The sequence below is a fragment of the Amblyomma americanum genome, chromosome 1, assembly GCF_052857255.1.
Source record: "Amblyomma americanum isolate KBUSLIRL-KWMA chromosome 1, ASM5285725v1, whole genome shotgun sequence".
Taxonomy (NCBI): Eukaryota; Metazoa; Arthropoda; class Arachnida; order Ixodida; family Ixodidae; genus Amblyomma; species Amblyomma americanum.
The window spans coordinates 440,903,276-440,927,909 of record NC_135497.1 but is presented as its reverse complement, the minus strand read 5'-3'; the positions used below and the strand labels follow the sequence as shown (position 1 = coordinate 440,927,909).

At 49.0% G+C, this 24,634-nt stretch overlaps 1 protein-coding gene across 1 annotated transcript; it reads left to right on the top strand.

Annotated features, from left to right (window-relative positions):
- The first annotated feature begins 22,512 nt into the window (after positions 1-22,512).
- LOC144125376 (uncharacterized) lies at positions 22,513-24,379 on the top strand. Its single transcript, XM_077658706.1, has 4 exons — positions 22,513-22,992; positions 23,069-23,276; positions 23,338-23,666; positions 24,371-24,379. The coding sequence occupies exons 1-4, from the start codon at positions 22,525-22,527 to the stop codon at positions 24,377-24,379; spliced, it is 1,014 nt and encodes a 337-aa protein (XP_077514832.1). The 5' UTR covers positions 22,513-22,524.
- Positions 24,380-24,634: the final 255 nt, after the last annotated feature.

Below are 24,634 nucleotides of genomic sequence, written 5' to 3'. Positions count from 1 at the left end.
ATGCAATGAGAAGTGAGCAGAGGCTTCGTGCCTCAGGGAAGAAATACTGCGAAGACAGCGTTCTGTGCTCACAGACACAACGCAGTATGATGAAACACAGCACATGCTGCGGCACGAATATATTAAATAACTAGCTGGAACTCAGTTTTCACTTTAAACAAAAGCTTAAAAATAAACAGTGCAACATGCTTGTTGCCGTGAGAAACAAAGTATGCAATAATGCCAATCCTTGCTTGCAGGGTGGCTGGTGCTGGCGAGGTGGCTGGTGCAGGCGAGGCGGCTGGTGCTGCCGAGGCAGCTGCTGGCTGCACATAAACGTGTCTACAGGCGAGGCTAGCACAAAAATGTCTGCAGCAGCTGGTCACGCTTATATCTACTTGCCTGGTATAGAGCAGGAAAGGCACCGTTGTCAGGGGGGGGGGGGGCAAGTTGAGGCAGCCGTGAATATATGCACACATTGTGCAACACTGCACAAGCTGCAACAATCTTCGCTGCAGTCTCCGGTTCAAAACGCGCAACATCTGCAATTTGGGTGCATGAATTTTTCAGTCCATTATTTATTTCATCATTTATTACTTTTCTCCCCTCATTACAAAGGCCTCTATTTATGATACAATAATTATTGCTGTCATTGTTATCAGCCATGATACAGGCAATATAGCAGCCTGTAAGTTTGCTGTATACAAATAGTAACATGTACCGGTAGACATATTAGCTTTGAAGGAGAGCCTCAGCTATATGTGACCTCACATTTTCTGAGGTACAGCATAAAGAAGTATCCCTTATTTTTCCACCCTCTCGGTTTACAAGTAAAAGCAAATCTGTATGTTGTGATATTTATGTTGTTACATAGTTGTGATACTACTGTATATTGCATTGCTCACCCGTGAAGGAACGTGAACAAATATCTTATTTTTTGACTCACTCGATGTGCAGGAATAAGCAGGTCTGCATCCTGTGTTATTAATGTTATTATGCTATTATGTACGTATGTTGTTATAAATACCTTGAAGGAAAGCCTCAACTCTTCCTGCCCTCCGATTTCCTTACCGATAGCAGTTTCACTAATGCGACACCTTCGTTGACACTACTGCTGACATGTAGAAACCCTGGATTTGCATTAATTTGAAAGCAAATTGCCTCAACAGTGTGTTCACTGTAGATATGCTTAACCAGCTACATGCAACTGTTGTCTGAGATCTACTGACTGGATTTACATTTGTTCAGTCCAACTATTTCGCCCTTGTGCCAGAATTCACATACCTAGTAGATATTCCCCACATTGCAGAAAATTGTGGTTGCACAGTGCATGATGCACCGGTGATGTCCGCCACACGAAGGAATCATGCACAGACCCTGGGAATGTAGCGTCAAGTGCCCTGATGCAAAGATGGGCATCACACACCTGTAAATAAGCATAAACAAATATTTATTTTTTTACCCGCCCAATTTATATGTGCGAACCAGTCTTCGTATTGTAACATATATGATGTGGCGTAGGTGTATATTTTGTGTTGCAATTTAACAACTTCAGCCGCCGCCTGTGTTGTTGTTAGCAGTTTTTTTTTACCTTGTGCCATAGTTTTTGCTAGCACAGACATGCGCCAAAACACTGCCTTTCCTCCACTGCATTATCAACTACAACCTGGTACAGTATGTTGCACTACAGCAGACAGCATACTGAAACCATAAAAGCAAAGTGATTGATTGTGATATTTGACACAGATGAGAAAAAAACAGGCTCCAACACTAACTGGACTGAGCACTCAGAATCTAATCTCACAGTGAAGTGGGAACACCCGCATCACCCAAGACAAAGTGTCATAAAACAATAAAGATAACTTAGCACATGACATGAACTGTGCAAACAAGGTCATACTGTGTAATCCTTGTCCAAGAGCACCTTGTTTGTGCAACTCCCACTACTCCAGCAATGAACACTCTCCTGTCAGTAATGTGCAGTTGCAGGGCTTACAGGAACAAATACATGGGCATGCAATGGGCTATGTGTGCAAGTGCCAGTCTACTACCTCTTTTTCTTTCTACCTTAGAGTGTCATGTTGCCAGAATATAAGAACTCAGACGCAGCAAAATACAGAAAATCAGAAAGGCTGCACTCCAGGCAGTTTGGAGGCTCCGTGCATTGTATGTTTCTTTTTCCGAAGGCACGATTGCGCCATTTTTTTCTGCTTTCCTTTACAGGCACAAATGTTAACCCGCTTTCTCCAGCAGACCGTTTTCCCTTTAGTCTAATAAAACATGCAGGTAAGCACGGCGCAAACGAGTGCCGACGACGGCATGTTTCTGGTTACAGGAGACCAAAGGTCATGCACCGAAGAGCGCCGCTACAAAGCTTATTGTTGTCGTTCTTACCACCATGACGTTCAAGGCATAGTATCCCTTGCGGCAGAAGTACGCAGGTCTGATGACCTCGTCAGATGGTGCGGCTATGCAGACAAGTGTCCCATCGATGGCGCCAACACATCCCGGGAATCTACTGTCCAGCAGCTCGAAGCCTTCGCGTGCGGTCGCCAGTTCAGCCGGAGAGCATGGGAAGGAGATCCACTCGTGTCCCAGGCAGTTCACAATCGCGTCGGTGACTGCATGGATGCAGCGACTCACACTCGGCTGACTAACCGCTAGGTGTTCGTCGCTTGCAATCATGCCCTGAAAACTGCCTGTGGCGTAAACCCGGAGCGCACACAGCACCTGCTGCTCCACGGTGAGCACAGTTGCCGTGTTGACGCGCTGCCTCTCCAGATCTTCCCGCAACTCGTCACACAGCCACCTCACCAAGTCTTTTGTCAGGCGAAAATGCTGCCTGAACAAGTCATCGGGCATCTCGAAAGCGTCTCGACGCTCACGATAATGCCTGTCCGAAAGCACTCCTAGCCAGTCCAATACGACGGGTAATGCCGGAAACAAAGCCATCGTCCGAACTTCTTTCTAGCGAACTTCTAGATAGTCCGAACGTCCTCGTTGTTGCCTCAAATACGATGGCCCATACCGTCGCACGTTGCCTCCGCGTCTTCGTCGTCGTGGAAGAGACGGTGCATTGATGATGCTGTAGTAACGTCCGCAAAGTGTTTGAGGCAGAGAAGTACGTAGAGACCTCCTGAGACGATTAAAAAAATTAACCTTCTTTGTGTCGGTCCTTCCAACAAATATTTACTATATAAGTGCCCTTAAAAAGCTGTTTCAAAGTTTTCTACATTCAAAGCAAGGTTTACCTTGCCATAATTCATCACTTCAAATAAATTGGTACCAAACTGCGGAGTCAGACGTATAACTCAGCCTTGTATCCGCCATTTTCTTCTTGCCGTAATTCAACCACCTCGCGGCCGTACCAAATTACGACGGCGAAATGGGGCATTTTTCAGCAATGGCAGCATTTCCTTTGCGTCACTGAACGTCAGTTTGACATCACTGAATTATGCTTGCGTATCACGTGAATCACGTGACATTCCTCCAGCCAATCACATTCTAGGAATCAACCCTCACAGTACGAAATTTTTTTCCTCAAAATTGCTAAAACGAGCCAAGTGTTTTCTTCCATGCTTTCTGTAGCTTCGTTTCCCCTCCACAGACATTTAAATTTACCAACCCGGCACAAAATATACTGTGCTAAAAATTAGTCTTCAAGTACACGTCATTTTGACGTCAGGGCAGAAAGCTGTTTCGAAGCCTGATGGTTTCGCGCCACAAATTTAAAACTCGTGACTTGCACGTGATCGCCCAATGAGCCAATCAGAGAGACAATATGGCGGCGAACGGCGGCCATGCGTGTCGAGAATAGGGCCCCAGGTGGTCTAAATTATTCCGGAGCCCTCCACTACGGCACCTCTTTCTTCCTCTCTTTCACTCCCTCCTTTATCCCTTCCCTTACGGCGCGGTTCAGGTGTCCAACGATATATGAGACAGATACTGCGCCATTTCCTTTCCCCAAAAAAACCAATTATTAATTAATATTATTCCCTCCCTCTTTTATCCCTGCCTTTACGGCGCGGCTCGGGTGTCCACCGCGATATGTGAGACGGTTACTGTGCTTTGCGCGCTCCCCACGCCAAATGGCATGAAGTCACACGGCGCGGCACCCCGCTGTCGCCGTTTGGCATGAAATCACACCTCTTCCTCGTCATTGCGCTCGCATCTGCTCGCTTCGCCATGCGTCGCATGCCTGATAACATGTCGGAGGAGTGAAAAGAAGAGCTCGCGTGCTCCGCAACCACAATTGTGTCGTCTTTAATGCGACAACAACATAGATAGACAACCTGACTTTCATAGACTTGCAGTCAATATTAACGAAGGCTAACCATGCTATTCCTTAGCTTTCGCTACGTATATCCGGGCATTGCCGAGCTAAGCCACTGCCAATTGATTCCTTTCTTCTTTCGCTCCCTCCTTTATTCCTTCCTTTACGGCACGGTTCGGGTGTGAGTCGGTATGTGAGACAGATACTGCGCCATTTCCTTTCCCAAAAACCAATTTTCATTTTCGGGAGCTTCGAAAGCAAAAGAAAGGCGTATAACGCCCCCTGGGGAAGTGGACACCTAAGTCGCGCTTTAAGCTACGTGGTGGTAGTGACAGTTTTCTATTTTTTCCCCACTTTCACTGAAATAAATTCGCTCTGGCCAAAAAACAAAGCAATGTCATTCAATCCGATTATTCCCGATCACGAACACGCCTGCGCACATCTCCTGGTGGCGGCGTCATGCAAATCGCTCGCTCTCTCCGAAAGAAAAAAAAAACAAATCTGGTTTTGAGGAAAGGAAATGATGCTGTAACTGTCTCACGTATTTCGGTGGACACCCAAACCGCGCCGTAAAAGAACGGATAAAGAGAGTGGAAGAAAAAAGGAAGAAAGAGGCGCCGCAATTGAGGTCTCCGAAAATAATTCCAACCGCCTGGGAATCATTATCGTGCAGTTCAAAGGCACCGCACAGCACACGGGCGCGTTTAGCGCTTCGCCTCCATCGAAACGCGGCCGCCGCGGTAGGGTTTGAAGTCCGGTACTCCAGCTCAATAGACGAGCGCCTTAACCACTGAGCAACCGCGGCGCGTTTCGGAAAGAAGGAAATGAGGAATGTACTTCTGCTATATAAGACACTATTTCTCTTCAAACTAGAGCATGCAACTTGAGTCTGACCCCCGGGTTGGCTCAGTGGTTAAGGGCGCTCGGCTGCTGATCTGGAGTTCCCGGGTTCGAATCCGACCGCGGCGGCTGCTTTTTTATGGCGGCGAAACGCTAAGGCACCCGTGTGCTGTGCGATGTCAGTGCACGTTAAAGATCCCCAGGAGGTCGAAATTATTCCAGAGTCCTCCACTAAAGCACCTCTTTCTTCCTTTATTCTTTCACTCCCTCCTTTATCCCTTCCCTTACACCGCAGTTCAGGTGCCGAACAATATATGAGACAGATACTGTGCCGTTTACGCTCGCAAAAATCAATTAATATTATTATTATTAACATTCGTCTGGGATCCTACTTAAAGCACTCATATTACTGCTCTTGAGATGGATCAAAAAAATCTGCGTGTTTCATTCTCATTAATTACAACCTCACTGCCAGCCTAACTACAATGAAATCCAGTCTTTCTCTCCCATTGCTGTCACTTCGTCGGAGTGTCTCGTATCGCTTTGTATCACAAGTTGTACCATAAGCCCATACTACGCGGTCGCCTTACCCCCAAAGCGATTTTATGTATCCCATCGTATTGATCATCCACGTAAAGTCAATTTTGATATCATATATTTTTCTCATTCATTCCTGCCGCGTACCTCACGCGACTGGAATAAGCTTCCCGCAGATATTGCCGACCTCATTATTTACCATCGTTTATGTTAAGCCATAGCTATCATTCTATACTCAGGTGTCAAATTTCCTGTGCTGTATTTTTCTAATTTATTTCTTGTTTTTTCCACTCCCCCTCTGTATGCCTCTGCCCCTGAGCATTACGATAAATATATGAATAAATAAATGAATATATAAATATATTGTGGAGCTGCACCATCGCTGATCTTCGGGGGAGGGCGCTGCGAGCCAACCCTTGCTAGGATGTCTGGATGCCCCTCGCCGCCGCTTTCAAGGTGGAGACACCCTTTGTACTACCCCGCGCCGCCGTTTCCACCTCGCAGTTCCATGTTGGTCCCACTCATCAGTTGCATACAGTGGCCTATGCGTCTGGCACGGTTTCTGCGCGGTCGCGTGGCGGCAGCAAGAATGCTATTGATCTGGAAACAGACAGTACATATTTGTTTCTCTCGTGGTAGTAGTGTTTTGGCAGTTTTGAGCGTATTTTATGCGTGAAAGTCTCGCACGGCTACATGCTAATCGAAACATTATGTCGGTCTGCTGTGTCTCGCAGTCAACGGCTGCTCTTTATTAGGACAGCAGTTATTTGGTGTTCCTGATAGTGGTAATGTAGACTATATTAGGGAGTACGAATTCCATAGAAGTATGCTGACTTTTTTGTTTTGAATGTAAAGACTGTACACAGATTCCCAAGTTTGACTTAAATGCAAGCAGCACAGAGCATGCCTGAGATGAAAAATTGAAAATAGAAAATTTGTTTTTGAAAGGAAATGCCGCAGTATCTGTCGCATGTAACGGTGACACCTGAACGGTGCCGTAAAGGAAGAGATAATGGAGGGCGTGAAAGAAGAAAGGAAGGAAGATGTGCTGTAGTGGAGGGCTCCGGAATGATTTCGGTCACCTGGGGATTTTTAATGCGCACTGATATCGCACAGCACATCGGAGCCTTAGCGTTTTGCCTTCATCGAAACGCAGCCGCCGCGGCCGGTTTCGAACCCGGGAACTCCAGATCAGTACCCAAGCGCCCTAACCACTGAGCCACCACGGCGGGAAGTAATATGACATTTCTACGTCTCTGTATAGACCGCCGTTCTGCGCCCGATTCCACAGTCCGGGGGCAACACGTCTTTGCGATTCTCTATTCCGCGAAAAAGTTCATCGTCATAATCAACCTGATAGGCACACTAATGTACAAACACCTCTCCCAAATTTCTCCAATTAACCCTTTGTTGTGCTAGAGGCGGCCACCATATCCCCGCAAACTTTGTACCCTCATCCGCCCAACTAACTCGCCTACTGTTCCTGCTGTCCTTGCCTTCTGTTCCAAGTCAGCCTTAAAGAGGATTTGAAGCACTGCTTGAAGTCGATCGGCTACACTTCAGGTGAATTCTTTATGTCACACAGATACTGACTCAACAAGAATCACAAAACTCGGCGCATAGGAACAGGAGTTACTCAATAAACCATTTTTAAAATACTAGCAAAGAAATTGCTGCCCTCAATGCAGTTTTCTTGCTGCTTTTCATTCCCAGTTCGCTTTCCCAATGACACCACTGGGTGGGGCCGATCAGAACAGCCTACCGCAGCACGTCGCGGAAGCTTCCACACCATGGTTGCGTCTTACCTGTAACTCCGTCTTGACAAGGCTGAAAGCGTATTTTACATGATTACAAACACCATGAGGACGCCCAGCTGGCCCAGCGAAGCTTCATCGTCACATTGACGGCGCAGAAGGGAACAATGATCAGTGGCCTTCCGTGACTTATCAAAATTCGCGCGCGAGATATTACTCCCGACGCCGCCGATGCCGCAGGCGGTCGCTATGTTGACTCGGTTGGCAACGGTGCCTCGATGGGCCAGCACCGCTTTCAGGGTAAAATTCACTGCCATAATAATGCGGGCTAGTTGTTAATCTCTAACTAAAATTATAGTGCGCAGAGTAGACACACGAGCGAAAAAAAAACACAGACGAAAAAAAAGTGCTCGTGTGTCATTTCTCGTCTTTGTGCTTGTCTGTTTTAAACTGCGCTCTATATTTTTTATTCACGGTGAAGGCACCGCTCTCGGCGGGGGCATGTTGGGTCTTACTCTCGTGTTCAGCTGCACTCACTGCAATGCGGCGGCGCATCTTTTCGAAGAAAAAACTAGCTGCAGCGTGGAATTCAGAAAATCTTGTATTCTACCAAGACAGAGTAGTGCCAGCGATTGTTTGAGCAGTTAATCAGAGGTAGTTACTCTAAAGTATACTATCTTGCGCGGCTAATCTGCGGTGAAAGTCTGCGCCTGATGAACAGTCTGTGCTCTCCTCCATGTTGGTTTTCTTCTGTAGCGTTCATTTTGCGCTCTCTTCCTTCAAAATAGAATTCTTACAATTTGCGTAGCATAATCCAGTGCGATCTCTCGACCCGGATACTCTACATTTAAATTACTTTTCAAACAGGCAGTATTATATATTTCGACCTGCAGTTGCTTATTAGCCAGTCTGCCCTTCAGAGCGCTTCTCGTTCATCATAAAATTATTGCCTGAAGGTGGTTTAATGGCGGCTAATTTAAATATTTTGAGGATTAAAAGATAATTTGGCAATATTCCTCCATCTCTAGCCGAAATTGTTGCATGCCTTGCCTTTATATTTACGGGTTAACTTTTGGTAAGGCCGTCTGCTTCGATCTGCGATTGGTAATTTTATCGGCACGCGCTGTCACGAGCAAGGCAAATAGCCGGTGAGTTTATTAGTGTGAGCAGAACACCCGGCAACACAACAGTCACTCAAAACTTGGTCTCTGACTGCTGCATCACACGCAGTACGCTTTGTTGGTTAATAATAAAATTCCTACAGCCTGCGTAGCATATTCCAGTGCGTTATCTCTACCCGGATACTCTGCACTTCAAAAACTTTTCAAATATTCAGGATTACTAATTTCTACCCCAGTTGCATACTGGACAAAGTCTGCCCTTCTGGGAGCTTCTCGTTTGCCATGAAATTAGTGCGAGAAGGTGCGTTTTATGGCTGCTAATTTAAATATATATGAGAATGCAAAGATAAGCTGGCATATTAATCTGTCCTCAACCGAAATTGTTGTATGTCTTACCTCTCATACTTGCTGATTAACTGTTGGTCATGCCGTCTGGTTTGACCTGCGATTGGTAATTTTTTTGGCGTGCGCTGTCACGACCAGGGCAAATAGCTGGTGAGCTTTATAGTCTAGGCAGAACACCCGGAAACGCAACTGTCACTCATAACTTGGTCTCTGGCTGCTGCATCACACACACTACGAGCTCACTTCAAGCAAAGAGACGTGGCCAATTTTCACCTAGCTTTTGCAAGCTTTGTGCGTTCTTCGCCGCCTGTCTTTTTCCGATTAGAGGTGCCTGGTTGTCGTTACGCGTTCCGGCCTTTCTTCTCCCGACTACAGCCGACTAGATACACATCTCACGTTCTGCACCACGTTGTTAGATGTCGCATGTTTTGTACAGCAGACCACAACTGCTTGCACTGATGACGTAGGCCAAGGAAGCTGAAAAGCGAGTGTTAAAACCTGCCAGGTCACAATCACATCAAAATTTTCTGAGCGGCTTCTTCACAACGTGACCACAAATGTGGTCCCCAATAAGGCAGCCGTAATATCTAGGCGCTCTTGTGGGTAAGCGATTATTTGAAGCTCTCGTCGCAGCGTTTTCTTCAGTTTATTTGCTTTATCTTAGCGCCAAGATGGCAGTATTACCCATGCACTCTATTTCTTTGCGCCGGCTCACTTGTAATATCCTCATGCCAAACATATCTTCTGTGCGTCAGTAAGCAAAAAATCCTTGGCTACGTGACGACAACGAAGTGCAGCTTTTTTTCGCCATGAGCGCTGCCTGTAGAGACGCCACTGAAATCCCTCTTGCGGCCGGTTGTGGGAAGAGCGGCACGGTCCTCTGGCCAAACTTTACGCGGCAATATAGTATATGTGAGCAACACGCACCTTCTCGACTCTTCTGGGATATAGCAGCAATATTCCGTGTAGAACGTTCACACAAAAACCAGACTGCAAACAGTGCATACCATCTGTTAATTCTATAATATGACAAGTACTGCCAAGACCATGCCTTCTTATCCAAACGCTTGCAGCTCTTCATTAGACTGCAAATAGTAGGTCCACTTGTCACCAGTTCTCTTAAGATCGGTGAGGCATTCCTTCATGATCATGTCTTGCGGGTCGTCAATCATCTCAAAATTTTACTAAATGGGGATAAGCTGCTGAGGGCCCTCTGAGAGATATAAAAAACTTTATTGTGGTCTCCTAAGAGATTGGCGGTTCGATCTTCGTCTTTATCGCGCCCGACGCTTGACCTTTTTCAGCAAGGTCGGGCCCCTATTCCAGGGCTCCACTGAGCCTAGCTGATTCGCTTGCATGCTGCACTAGTGCCCTTTGGGCAGCGAGCTCGCAGCTGGTGAGCCGGCTCTCCCATTGCTCCACATTCGGGGGTTTGTGTTGGTTTGAATGCGTAGTTGCGTTCGCTCTCCCAGGTGATATGGTATAGCGTGGGGGTTGCCCCGCACCACGGGCATGTGTCCCTGAATTGTGTAGGATGTGTAAGTTAAAGAAAGTTCCCGTTTGCAGCCTCCGCCAACTAGCTGCTTCTTGCTGTCTTAGAGACTTATGCGGAGGAGAGTATTTAATCCTCCTTCCTCTGTAAAAATTCAATATCTCTGAATATCCAATCTCAACGGCATAGTGGTGACCCAGGGTTTTTGGCTGCTCAGCTCGGTACGGGATCTCGCGAGTTAAGCTATCAGCCTTTTCGTTACCCTCTATTCCCGTGTGTGCTGGAATCCAGATTATCCTGTGGGTTGTGCTGTGTTCGAGATGCCCTACATTACGGAGGATATTTAGGGCGGCTCTGCAGATTCTACCTTTCTTGTAGCTTCTGCATGCTTCTTTTGAGTCCGTAAGGATGTATAGTGACTTGTTTCTCCGATAGCCTTCACCCGCCGCCAGCGCCACGGCGACCTCCTCCGCCTCAGCTAGCGTATAGCTTCCGGTGGTTGCGCAGGTAATCAGCTTGCCTGTGTTTCCTACCACTACGGCTGTTGCTATAATGCATGCTGAATTCCTGTTCCATGGGTATAATGTTGCGTCCGTGTACACCGTGTTTTCGAGCTTGGCTAGATGCCGTTCTACGTAATCTGCCCCCGCCTGTCTCCTGGCCACTTGGAGAATTGGATCCATGTTTTTCGGTATAGGGCTGAACTGTAGGGTCTTACGGATATCGTCGGGTACGTCGGCGTATCGATCGAGGCGTCCACTCATGTCTCGACCTAACCTCGCCAGGAGCACTCTTCCTGTGGCCGCGCCTCTGAGTCTTACTATTTGTGCTCCAAGCTCCACTTCCACCAGCTCGCTGAAGGTATTGCTGCTCTTCAGCTGTAGCAGCTTTTCGTTCAGTGTATTCCTCGTTAGGAGGAGTGGCGTCTTGTAGGCCTTCCTTAGGATTGTTTCTACTTGTTCTCTTTCACCCTAGTTCATGGAGTGGTACGGGAGCGAGTAGGTCAGCCGGCTGACTATTAGGCTTCTGACGACTTTTAGCATGTTGTCTTTCATCCCGTATCTCCTTTGAGAAACCCTGGTTTTCATGGGACTCACCGTCTCCGTTGCCTTCTTGAGCAGGCAAATCGTGTGGCTACATTTGCTGCTCCCCTGCAGCCACATTCCCAAAACTCTTATCGTGTCCCTTTCTGGAATGTTTTGCCCTTCCAGCTTCACCTCGAGTGCTGCCTTGGTGGGGTGCCTTCCTACTCTCAAGAGTTCGGATTTCTCCGTAGAGCAGGCTAGTCCTCTCTTCTTTACGTACACTTCTACACAGTTTGCCGCCTCCTGTAGCCTCTTTTGTTTTTCTCCCGGGGACCCTTGGTTCACCTAAACCTTGATGTCGTCTCCGTACATCGCGTGTTGAATGCCTTGGATTTCGCCGAGTTTCCTTGCCAGGCCGATCATCGCCACATTAACGAGTATGGGCGAGATGACCGAGCCTTTTGGCGTGCCTTTGCTTGAAGTGGTAAAGACACCTCTTCGCAGCTCCCCCAGTCCAACTTTGGCTGTTCTGTTCGTCAGGAGGTCCTTCACGTAATCGTGGATCCCTCTTCCGCAATTGATGTTGTTCAGCCCCTCCATTATGGCTGCATGGCTAACATTGTCGAAGGCTCCTTTTATTTCGAGAGCCATGACTATGTTTTCGCCATCTTTGGGCGTTGTTTCGAGGACCTCATCCTTGAGTTGCAGGAGGACGACTTGCGTCGAGAGTTTCGCCCTGAAGCCATACATGGTGTCTGGGTATAGCCTCTTGCCTTCTAGGTGTTGTTGAATTCGTTTGGTGACGATTCTTTCGTATAGTTTTCCCAGGCAAGAAGTGAGAGAGATTGGTCAAATATTGTCGATCTGCCGCTTTTTGCCCGGTTTAGGAATCATTACTACGACGGCATGCTTCCATTCGGCTCGAATTCTTCCTTCCTGCCATAGCGTGTTGAGGTAGGCTGTCAGCTGGTCTGTTGCCTGATCGCTAAAGTTCCTAATGAGGGAATCCCCAACTCTCGGCTCCCGCCGCTGTGTTCTTCGCGATGGCTCTCATTGCCGCGGTGACTTCCTTGCGTGTTATGGGCCTGTCCGTATCCGGGTTGTCTGCTCCGAGGAATTCTCCGTCGTAGCCTTTGGGCTCGTCCTTGCCTGTAGCATTTGGCTCGTACCTCTTCGAGGAGGTGCTATTTGGTACCCTTGTATTGGTGTATTAGTCTCTCGAATGCCTTGCCGCTTTCCGCCTTAGTCTCTGTAGGGTCCAATAGGAGCCCACAAAAGGTCCAATAGGGCTCTGAAAGCGCAATTAAAAGTCCAGTTTTGAACGCGCGCAGCAGGCGCAAGCGCAAGCGCAGAACCTGCCTCTTTATTTTTATTTGTAATTTGCAACAACCACGTTACCCTAGCCGCGGGTAGCGCTGGCAGCCGGATGAGGCCACCGCGCGCGCAACTTGTCTTCTTTTCCTCCTTTTGCTTATCACGAAGTGCCCATGTGAACTGTTCAGAAACATTTGGGGCGCATGTGGTGCCAGAGCGCAAAGAGGCACACGCGTGTACTTCTTGTTTTCGTTCTTTTCTTTTCCCGAAGTGCCAACGTGACTTCGTTAAGGCGTCGCCGAGCTCCACCCTTCGTCCAACTACGTGAAAAAAAATTGAGGGGGCACATTGTCGATGTAGAGTGCGGTGAGGCGAAATTCTTAAGCGCGATGTTGCTGCTTGTGTTACTGATGTGTGGTTAAGATGTTAATCAAGTACTTGCGTTTTGTCCGCATTCTGAGACTAAATTAAAGCGAGCGCTAGCAGGTAGGCTGCACCGCACCCGACTTGGTCGACCGCGGCGAGGCGCACGCGCTAGCGCCCAGTGATGATCACGGAGGCAATGGGCGCGCGAGCGTAACGAACGTACGGATGGATGGACAGACGGAAGGACAGACGGATGGAGCATGACCCTTTAAATTCTTTCGCCTTAATGGATGGATGGATGGACAACTTTCTTTTCGTCACAACACATGTGCGGACGATTCCGTGTCAGATGGTCATCAACCCATTGCTGACGACGACCTTGATGGCCCAATCCTCGGCCCTTGTCTGGACAACCGGGTCTGAGCTGGCCAACATGGTCTCACACTCCTCGAGAGAAGGATCACGCATAATATCCGCCAGTGGCGGCGCTATGCTACAGCTACATAATATGTGGTCAAAGGTTGCCAGATCCTAACACGATATGCATTCCGCCTGAACGTCCGGGTAGATTTTGCCTAACGCGTATGGGTTATAGAAATATCTCGTCTGCAATTCTCACAAGACGGATTCCTGGGCCTTCACCAATTGCTCGTCCTAGGACGTATAAACTCTCCGCTCATGTTTGTAATGGTTGGTAATGTCGTTAAAGGACACCAACCAGCCCACCTCTCGTGGACCTCCCCGGAACGTGCGGATCACCTGCTCGCCTGACGGAACCTCGATATCTCATATGAGTGGCTTCGTTCCCAGGGTCCCTAGGTTGCACCGGTACCCAGACAATTTCCACCTCTGTAGTCCCTCGCCCCGCGGCCTGATTTAGCAATCGTGCATCTGTGACAGATATTCTGCCCCTCGCCAAATTTCGGATGGCTGTTTGAGCCGCTGAAAATCAGGTCAGCTGTAGTATTAGCTGTAGCTATCGCTATCGCCGCTTCCTCTGCAGTTTCTCAGGAGAGAGTTTGGATTGATCCGTGGTTGAACAAGCGTCCCCGCCCGTCCACAGCCGCAACTGAAAATGGGCCCTTCTCCATATACTCGGAGACCTCCACATAGGCGGCCGCGTTGTACTTCCCGTACTTAGTATGTAAATCTCTGGCTCTTGCCTTCCTGCGCTCTTAATTTACGAAACAGCGCAACTAACACGAAGGACCAGAAAAAGATGAATACACGGACTCGCGCTGACTTACAACTGTCTGTTTTAATCGGAAAACCATATATTTATAATCTCTAATCGCCGCGTCATAGCCTCACGTCCTCATCACAGCCTACAATCAAAACAGAAAGAAAAATAACATTTTCTGAAACGTAAGCGCCTATAGGCTCCCATGTTCTTTTCTGGTCCTAAGTGTTAGTAGCGCTGTTTCGTACTTTAAGATGCAATACCAACTCACCCACTTTGCTGTGTTCCTTCGCTCCTCATGATGTTTAGGATGCATATCTTTGGGCAAAGGTTTTATGTGCAAGCCCTTCTGCATTTCTCGCTGCACTTGAATTTTTATGCCCCCGACTGGGGCATCAACTCCAATGCTAATCCTCTCCAATATGTTCCTTCCTCCTCTGTTTTTGAAATTCTACTGAGTTGTATCACCAAGTGCGCCTCCCGCAGGTCTTCCAGGGTGTTGTGCACCCCTAATCCCAGCAGCCTTGATTAGACGCTTTGTTAGACAACCCAAGGGCCGCCTTATACGCCTGCCTATTCATAGCCTCCAATTCGCCTTTCTCCGTAGCGTCCTTCATCATACAAGGCGCCGCATACACTATTGTGCTAAGCAGAAAAGCCTGTACCACCTTACTCAAGTCCTTTTCCTTTACCCCTCGCTTTCGATTGGCGATTCTCCTGATTAGATTCACGGGAGCATTGACCGCATCTTTAAGCCTATCCAAGGCCTCCGTGTTCTTCCTGTTAGTGTGCACATACAGACTATGGGTCCTGATCGTTTCGACCTCTGCGACCGGTGCCCCCCCTTTCACTTCTAGCATTAGTGGCGGCACATAGTGCCTCGCATGTATCCCGCTTGGTTATCCCTAACCACAAAAAGCTCGGACCTGGACTGAGAGCTGTGAACAGGCCGGCAGTCCGTGAAGAACGGCGTTTATTGCCGATAGGATACGGGTTCATGAAGGGACAGGAGGGTGACGTAATAGGCAACAGGCAGGCATCCCTAATACGCACGGCTGTCACCTTTACCCTAGGTCTTCCACAGACGGCTAGCACGAAACGTCTCTTGGCAACTGGTGCCCACAACCCATGAAGCACAGGTCATCGGCCCAATATTGCAACAGGATGGTCCCATCCTGGTCCTTTGTAGGGCCAGCTTTGCCGATACAGTTTCAATGTTGGGCCAATTACTTGTGCTGCTTGGGAATATCGTTATCGAATTATTAGAGGCTCAACGCACCAACCAATTACTCCGCCTGAGTCGCACGGAAACAGGACAACACCTACTGTGGCAGCTCCACCTCAATCCCCCAACTCCCACCACAAGTCCTACACCTTACATGATACCTCTGCGCACGCTGGATCACATATATCAGAAGCCCCTACCGTCTAATATGGGCGCTGGTCTCCATCAGGGAAGGCGGCAGGCTCGAACGAGCTATTACACTAAAGCATCCAGCAACCGCTCTGATATCCGTTATGTCAACGCGGGAGAAAATTCTAAAGTAGGATTTTTCACGGCAGTCGCAGCCTATGAAAACGACACATTGGAGGCCGCCGCCGCTTTCCGGACTAATTCACCTACAGAGGCGGAAGGACCCGCTTCGCAATTGCTCTGGCCCGCTCCACCATTGACAAAAACGCCGCTACTTAAAGGCGTGGCGAAGCCGGCCACGCACCGCATTCTTTCTGCAGCCATCACTCTTGACCGACCGTTTAATTTGTCGTGGATCCCTGGGCATGCCCCGATCCCCGGTAATGAGCGCGTTCATGCGCTCGCCCGATAACTCTTCTCCCGCACCTGGCCAATCACGCACCCAACCCTGCGCAAGAGGCCCCATCGGTCCTTTATACTTATCATCAAATCTTGAACAAACAGCGCGAACAAAGACGAGCACAAAAGACAAGAAAGCGAACGACACGGCGCTTTCTTGTCTTTTGTGCTCGTCTTTGTTCGCGCTGTTTGTTCAAGATGCTTAACCAACTAGCCCGCCAAAACGTGTTATCATCAAATCACCACATTGTACAAAATCAGCCGCATTATATTACCACCACCCCACATGCTTTCACTCGACTTTTTCGCCTCATTGTAACAGCTCTGCCGTGTCGAGATCCTCCTTTTTTCACTACCTAGTGGTGCTCTAGTGGAAACACTAAAGCACTTGCTCCTTCACTGTGCTGCGTACGCCGATGCTCGTCGAGATATGTTTGCGGCTTATAGGGCTACCGGCCTACTATCAGGCTCCCCTAAGACGCTAATTTGGTCGCAGGGCAGTGCGCGCACCCGTGAGCGAACCTTGGTGTGCCTCTGTTCCATCCTAGAACAGACAGGCTTTACGTCGCGTCTGTTCTCCGCAAGGTAGTTGCACGCATTGACTGAACGCTCCGCGAGTTCTACCTTGGACGATTAGCAACTGGACGCCCCACTCCAGGTCTAGTAAACACTGTGCTGTGCGCGTGTGTTTTTATTGCTCCATCATGAGCTAATCACGCGCACCACCAGGACACATTTCTTACTGTGTAAATAATTTGTTTACATTACTTCCTATCCTGAATTCATGTTCCCTCACCTCTTTCATTTAGTTCTCCATTCTGTCTGCTATCTTTTACTTCCGCTGCACCAGCTGAGGTGCTTCAGTATCGATGGCAGATTCCGGCGCTAGCAAAAATCTTTTCTTTCCTTTTTATTTTTGTATTAATAAAAACCACTTACTACTACTACTACTTCCTTTGGGAATGTCCTTCGCCACTGGCAGAAACTCCCCTCCCCAATCCCTCTCATTCTTCTTGGGAGGCTGCTTTAGGGACCGCTCAACCCGCCGGCTAGAAGTGTCTGGTGGATTTGGCTTTATGTGAAGCACAAGCTCGTGGACTCCTGGACCGGTAGGTGACCACCCTGGAAGATTTTTAAAGCGAAGGCTTTACTGGCTGCAGGTTGAGCAGTTTGGCGTGAATCCTGGAGAGCCGTGCTGCGCATGCGCGGGGAGCAGTGAAGAGACATTGCGCATTTTTGTGTCTCGCTCCCTAGCCACAACTGCGTATGCGCCACTAATAGCATCGAGCCACAGGTGTTCCGCCGCTGCGGAGCCCCGCGCCTATTCTCTAAATGCAACTTTCAATTTTCAGTTTTCGCATTATTTCCTTCCCACCTTTATTCCTCGTTTACCGTGCGGATAGGGTATCCACCGAGTTATGCGAGATGGTTTCTGTGCATTACGCGCTCGCCGCGCCATCTGGCATGAGGTCGCACCACGCGGCTCACCGCCGCCGCCGTTTGGTATGACGTCGCACCACGTTCCTCGTCGTTGCGCACGCCTCCGCTCGCCTCGCCAGTTTGCGTCGCATGTTTGATAACATATCAGAGGAATGAAAAGGAGAGCTCGCGTGCACCGCAACCACAGTTGTGTCGTCTTTAACGCAACAACAACACCTATTCCGTTTCAAACATCATGTGCAACGCTGTCAAAGCTAGAGCTCATGTTTGCGCTGCCTGCATCTGTGACCAAAAATTAGTGCGTTATTTGTGATTAGTGAAATATAGTAACTGCTTCGCCTGTTGGCTTACTACTTAACACATTAGTCATGACCTTGATTAAATGCACTATTATTGCTGAGAACACGCTGTCGCTTTCTTGTGCCATAGACCACTCAGACACAAAACGAGCGCGGAGTAAAACGCCTCCCGTTTTTATCCCGTCCGGACAACATCCGTACCTTTCACAGCGTTGCACCTGATGTATGAACGGAGTATAGACAACCAGACTAACCTGCACTTGCAATCAAGATTAATCAATGGTAACCATGCTATGGTTTACCTTTCGCTAGGTATATCCTGGCATAGCCGAGCTAAGCCACTGCCCATTTCTTCCTTTCTTCTTTCACTCCTACCTTTATCTTTTCCCTTACGGAACGGTTCGGATGTCAGCCGATATGTGAGAGAGATACTGCGCCATTTCCTTTCCCAAAAACGATTTTCATTTTCGGGAGCTTCGAAACAGGAAGAAAGGCGCGTAACACGCCCTCTGGGGAAGGGGACACCTCAGTCGCGCTTTAAGCTTGGTGGCGGTAGTGGCAGTTGTGAGCTGCATGTGCTGGCATTGTCAAAGTTGTGGCCGAAACGCTGCGATATAGCTATAAGCCGTAGGCGTTCACTGTGTTCATTGCCGTTGCAAACGTATTATAATGATACCTGGCTCCCTGGGTCAGTGGACGCCTCAATCTCGCTTTGAGTTGGGTGGTCAACTTTGGGGCGGTCAGGGAGAGAGATGTGGCAGCATGCATTAGCACTGAAACGTTGTAGCAGATACGCGGCACTGCAGCAATAGGCCGGAGCGTTCAATGGGTGGCCAACCTCTCGCGATGAACGATTAACTTAACTGACAGGGTGGCATGGTGAACGCGCTGCCTGTTCAGTGTGCTGAACGCACTCAACGCTACAGAGGCCAAGCCGTGTCTACTTGCCCAAATACACCACAGCCTTCGCTCGCTAATCATGTTCAGCAGTAGTTGAACGAAAGCTACTTTTTTTCGTGTAATAAATGTTGTTTCCACTCATCCTTCCTTCCCTCCAAAGAAAAGCAGTCCTTCGCCCGAAACGCTAAATGAGCCGAGCGTTCCAAACGAGCGGCTTTGATGCCATGTCTGAAGGCGTGCGCATGTGAAAGTGATTTCTTCAAGAATACCGCACCTTCAAGCTCAAACCATTCAGTTCTTATGGCGACGGACAACATGGTGAACAATCACCTGCGAAGTTTTAATTTTTTCCCCATTTTCTCTAAAACAAATTCGCTGTGGCCACAAAACGAAGCAATGTCATTCAATCCGCTTATTCCCGAACGCGAACGCGCATGCGCACATCAACTGGCGGGGGCGTCGAGAAATGCGCTGGCTCTCTCCGAAAAAAAAACCACAACTGGATTTGTGGAGAGAAAATGACGCGTAACTGTCTCACGTATCTCGGTCGACACCTGAACCGCGTCGTAAGTGAATGGAAAGAGGAGATAGTGAAAGAAGAAATGAAAAAGAGGTGCCGTAGTGGAGGTCTCTGATAATAATGATACCAACCGCTTGGGTATCTTTAACGTCCTATCCAATGACAGCTCACAGCACACGGGCACCTTCTGCGTTTCGCCTTCGCTGCCACCATCTAAGGGTTCGAAGCCCACAGCCCCAGCTCAGTAGAAGAGCGCCTTAACCACTTAGCAACAGCGGCGGGTCTCGAGAAGAAGGAAATGAGAAAAGCACTTTTGCTATATCAGACATCAATTCGCTCCAAACAAGATTGGTTTGGTTTATGGGAATTTAACGTCCCAAAGCGACTCAGGCTGTGAGAGACGCCGTAGTGAAGGGCTCCGGGAATTTCGGCCACCTGGGGTTCTTTAACGTGCGCTGACGTCGCACAGTACACGGGCCTCTAGAATTTTCCCTTCATCGAAATTCGTCCGCCGCGGCCGGGATCGAACCCGCGACTTTCGGGCCAGCAGCCGAGCGCCATATTCACTCAGCCACCGCGGCGGCTACTCCAAACATGAGTATATGACATGAGTCCGACCCGCCGTGGTGGCTCAGTTAGGGCGCTCGACTACTGATCCGGAGTTCCCGGGTTCGACCCCGACCGCGGCGGCTGCGTTTTATGGAGGGAAAACGCTAAGGCGCTCGTGTGATGTGCGATGTCAGTGCACGTTAAAGATCCCCAGGTGGTCGAAATTATTCCAGAACCCTCCACTACGGCACCTCCTTCTTTCCTTCTTCTTTCACTCCCTCCATTGTCCCTTCCCTTACGGCGCGGTTCAGGTGTCCAACGATATATGAGACAGATACTGCGCCATTTCCTTTCCCAAAAACCAATTATTATTATTATTATTATCTTCCATTACTGTCACTTCGTCGAAGTGCCTCCTCTCGGTTTGTTTCACGAATTGTACCTTAAGCCCATACTGCGCGATCGCCTTACCGCAAAGCGATCTTATATACCCCATCGTAGTGATCATCCTCGTAAAGTTAATTTTAATTATTGTAATACGAAATATTTTTCTCATTCATTCTTGCCGCGTAGCTCACGCGACTGGAATAAGCCTCCCGCAGATACTGCCGACCATAATAATTACCAGACTTTCTGGAGAGCCATAGCTAACATTGTATAGTGAGGTGTTAAATTTTCTCTGTGCTGTATTTTTCTAATTTAATTATTGTTTTTTACTTTCTCCTCTGTAAATCCTCTGCCGCTGAGGATTACGAGAAATAATGAATAAATAAATAAATATATAAATTTATTTCGGCACTGCAACATGTTGGCGTAAATCTGTGCGGTACCTTGGCCTGGACATCGACTGGCGCCTTTCCTTCCGCCCCGCGGCGACCAAGGCCTGTCTGCAGATGAAGAGGATCACCGCCGCCGTGCACAAGCTCACCGCTCGAGGCCAGGGCATCTCCCAGCAAGCCGCGCTGCGTCTATACAATGCCGCAGCTTTGGGGGCGGTGCTCTATGCGCTGCCTCTCGTAATGGTGCGCAAGCCATGCTAGAAGAAACTCGAGCTTCAGGACCGCAAGTCCCTGCGCGTGTGCCTAGGCCTGCCAAAACCCTCGCAGTGCGCCGCAACGTTGGCCGAGGCAGGAGCGTGGCCACTTGAGCTCCAAGCAGCGCGCAGGGCATTGAATCACATCGACTGGCTTCACCGCGCACCGGACGGCGGCTCGCTGCTGCAGCGTATGCGCTCGCACCCGCGCTCACGAATGGGCGCGGCGCTGCTCGAGTATGAGCAATTGACACAAGGCCCACCCCCCTACAGCTCCTGCGCGCCCTGGCCTGCTGCCTCGGAGGTACAGCGAGAGATCGTCGGCATTGTGGGAAAGCGGAGCACGCCCCTGTGTCCTGTGCAGCAGCTGGCCAGAGCCGTCATACACGAGGAGCTCCAGGACCATCTCCTCGTGTACACCGACGGCTCAGTGGCCCGCGACAGCTGCTCCCTTGCTGTGGCGGCCACCAACCCCGCCCTGTGACTGCACAGCCAGCAACACGCAGCCTTTATGGGCTCCTCCACCACGGCGGAGTTGATGGGGATCCGGCTCGGGCTGGATCTGCTGCTCACCCTCGGCCCTCTGCCGCCCAGGAGTGCTCTGCTGTGCGTCTCCCGCGCCGCCTGCAATCTAACGGCCGCGGTACCCCACTAGTGCGGGAAATTCGCTCGCGCATCGAGTGCCTCGCGTAGACAGGTTGTGCCGTTCTTGCACAGTGGGTGCCCAGTCACTGCGGCATCGCCGGCAACGAAGAAGCTGACGACCTCGCGACCGCTGCACACCAACTACCTGCCAGCGATCTGCCCCTTGCGCTGGAGGACGTGCGTGCCGCAATCCAAGACCATCTCCGAAAGCAGCATCCCGACCCACGCTTCGCGGGAATTGAGCGCATGGACAGTGTCACCAACTGTCGCGCACTTACACGGTCACAACGTGCAATGATCCTCTGCGCGCGCATTGGCTGCGTGTGGCCCGGGCAACGACGGGTGCGTCACGGAATCGCGACGAGTGATGTGTGTGACGGATGCGGTGCAGTGGAAACACTAGAACACCGGCTCCTTCACTGTGCCGCGTTCGCCGATGCTCGTCGCGATTTGCTCACGGCCTATAGGACGCAGGGCATACTATCAGACTCCATCAAGACGCTACTGTGGGCGCAGGGCAGTGCGCGCACTCGTGAGCGAATTTTGGTAAGCCTCTGTGCATTCCTCGAGCACACGGGCTTGACGTCCCGTCTGTTCTCCTTCAGGTAGTTACACGTAGTGACCGAACGCTCCGGGAGTTCTACCTTGAACAATTAATAGAGAGTTTTAGTTGGGCGGGCTTACGGCCAGTGGAGCTGAGCGGGCCAGCGGATACACCAGCGAATACGTCGCGCAAGAAAAGAGTTTTAGCCCGGCGGAACCCTCAGCGGCTCTAGCGGGGTGCTCTGCTGCCACATCTAGTGGTCCAAAGTGGAGTTAGCGTGATAGCGGAGCGCTCCGTTGCCCCGTCTAGTGGGCAAAATTGGAGTTAGCGTGATAAGAATATATATCACACTTGCTTTTATTTCGGTAGAACTGCTAAATAAAATCGTTTTTTAAACATTGCTTTATAATAGTGTTGTTTTGTATGTAATCGCGAGGATGGTATGTTAGAAAAAGTGTTGAGCACTGAAACAGTGCAGTCAAGCCGCAGCCACCAAAGAAGCTGCTTTTTTGTTTCTCCGGGTTGTTGCTGCTTACAGCTACAGCTGCTTGCACGATGCCGAAGAGCATACTGCAGGACCCGCTGCTTCTTTCTCGACTAAAATGGTCCGAGATTGAAGATCTGCTGTGCCTAGAGGTGTTTGGTGAAACACGGCGTGACCCGCTGTCAGTTCGTGGACTTATCAACATTGATGCTATGGACAGTGGCGTCTTCAGGACGTATTTTCGTTACGAAAAGGACGATTTACGCAAACTGCAGTCGGCTTTGCGCATTCCCAAAATGGTGGTAACTCCGCAGAACGTGTCAGTTCCTGGGGACGAGGCTCTGTGTATAACCTTTCGACGGCTGGCTTATCCGAACCGCCTGTGCGACCTCGAAGACCTTTTCGGGCGGCACAGCTCAGCACTATCGTCCCTGACAAACGATGTTCTCCGGCACGTCGACGAATGCTTCTTCCACTTGCTGGATGACTTCAATAATCACATGTGGCTGAACCTGAACACGCTTGAGAAATTCTCGCAAGTAAGTCGCAAATGCAAAACATTTAGGGTCAGAATTTCGTGTGTCGACATTTCTAACACATTTGCTCATTCTTCAGGACATTCATGCTAAAGGTGCCCCTCTGACTAATTGCTGGGGGTTCATCGACGGCACCACACGGGCGATATGCCGGCCATCAAGAAATCAAAAACTTTATTTCAGTGGCAACAAGCGCTTCCATGCTTTGAAGTACCAATCGATAATGTGCCTTAACGGGATCATTTGCCAGTTGGATGGGTCCTACCCCGGCAGCAAACATGATGCTGGTGAGTAAATAACGAGCAGCCCCGTTACATCATAATGTGCAATTTATTTTTACTCTTTCAGGTAACTTCGGGATCAGCAAGGTCTACTCAAAGCTAGAAAAGCTTGTTCAGGGCCAGAGTTATTGCATTTATGGAGACCCTGCTTATCCACTGCGACCACTTCTGCTGAAGCCCTATGGCGGTGTGTCCCTGACTCCAGAGCAATGCGAATTCAACAAGCCAATAAGTGGTGTGAGGCAGGCTGTGGAGTGGGGGTCTGGCAAAATTGTGAGACTGTTCGCCTTTGTCGACTTTAAAAAAAACCAAAAGCTGCACCTCCAGAACTTGCCACGCATATATAAAGCGAGTGCACTTTCCGCGAACTGTCATACATGCTTGTATGGTGCCCAGGTATCGTTGATCCACCAGAACTTGAGACTTACCTCACCTCTCTGTAGTAACGCACAGTTGCAGAAATGGCGGCTTTATTCATGACATTCATTTTAAGTATGATTTCCATTCAAAAATTCAAGCATTTCATTGCGTTGTGCATTGAACATTTTCTGTATGCTGTCAAGCAGTTTCTTATTGTCTCTTTCATGCCGGGAAACATCCAACTGGTGCTTGCGCTCTTAGAGGTCCAATTTCCGCTCCTCTAGAGCGCTGCACCGTGTTTCATTGTCAGCTTTTTGTTTTTCAATAGCAATCTTTTCTTTTTCATTTTGAATCTTCCTCTGGCGTAGTTCGTACTCATTAGCCTCGCGCATTGTGAGCAGCTGAAGTCCTAAGTTCTGTAGTCCTCGGATTCCTGCAAAGAAAGGCAGACAGGGTCAGTTCGATCTTTATTTCAAGGAAGTGCATCCACAGGAGCAAAATAGCTGCCATAGTGTTTTTCTACCAGCCATAATGAGTTGGCATGCTACAAGTGCAGCTGAGCTCAGCTTGTTTGTATGTAATGTGTATTACAATATGAACATGCATAAAATGGGAAAAAGAAATTGGTAGCAAGAACAGTAAAAATATTACAATTCCTGTGTTTCTGCTTGTGTGACATTTTCATTATGATTTCAGTCAAAAGAGTTTCACTTGCAGTGTGTCCTGTGTACTAACTGCAGAAACCGTAATGACGATGTCATTTTAATTTGCGTTTATGGGGCTTCTATATACGTCATTCTGACATGCACAGTCGGGAACGACAGTCGCCAGAATATGTGAATGACAAACGCCAATTTCTTTCTTACTAGCTGCTACATCAAGACCACACTTGTGGAAGGCAAATACAAACTCGCATTTTGTACTCTGTGGTAGCGGAATGATACGATTGCTAACATACACGGCAGCTATGTTCATAAATGTCTATCCGAGCCGTCCAGAGATTT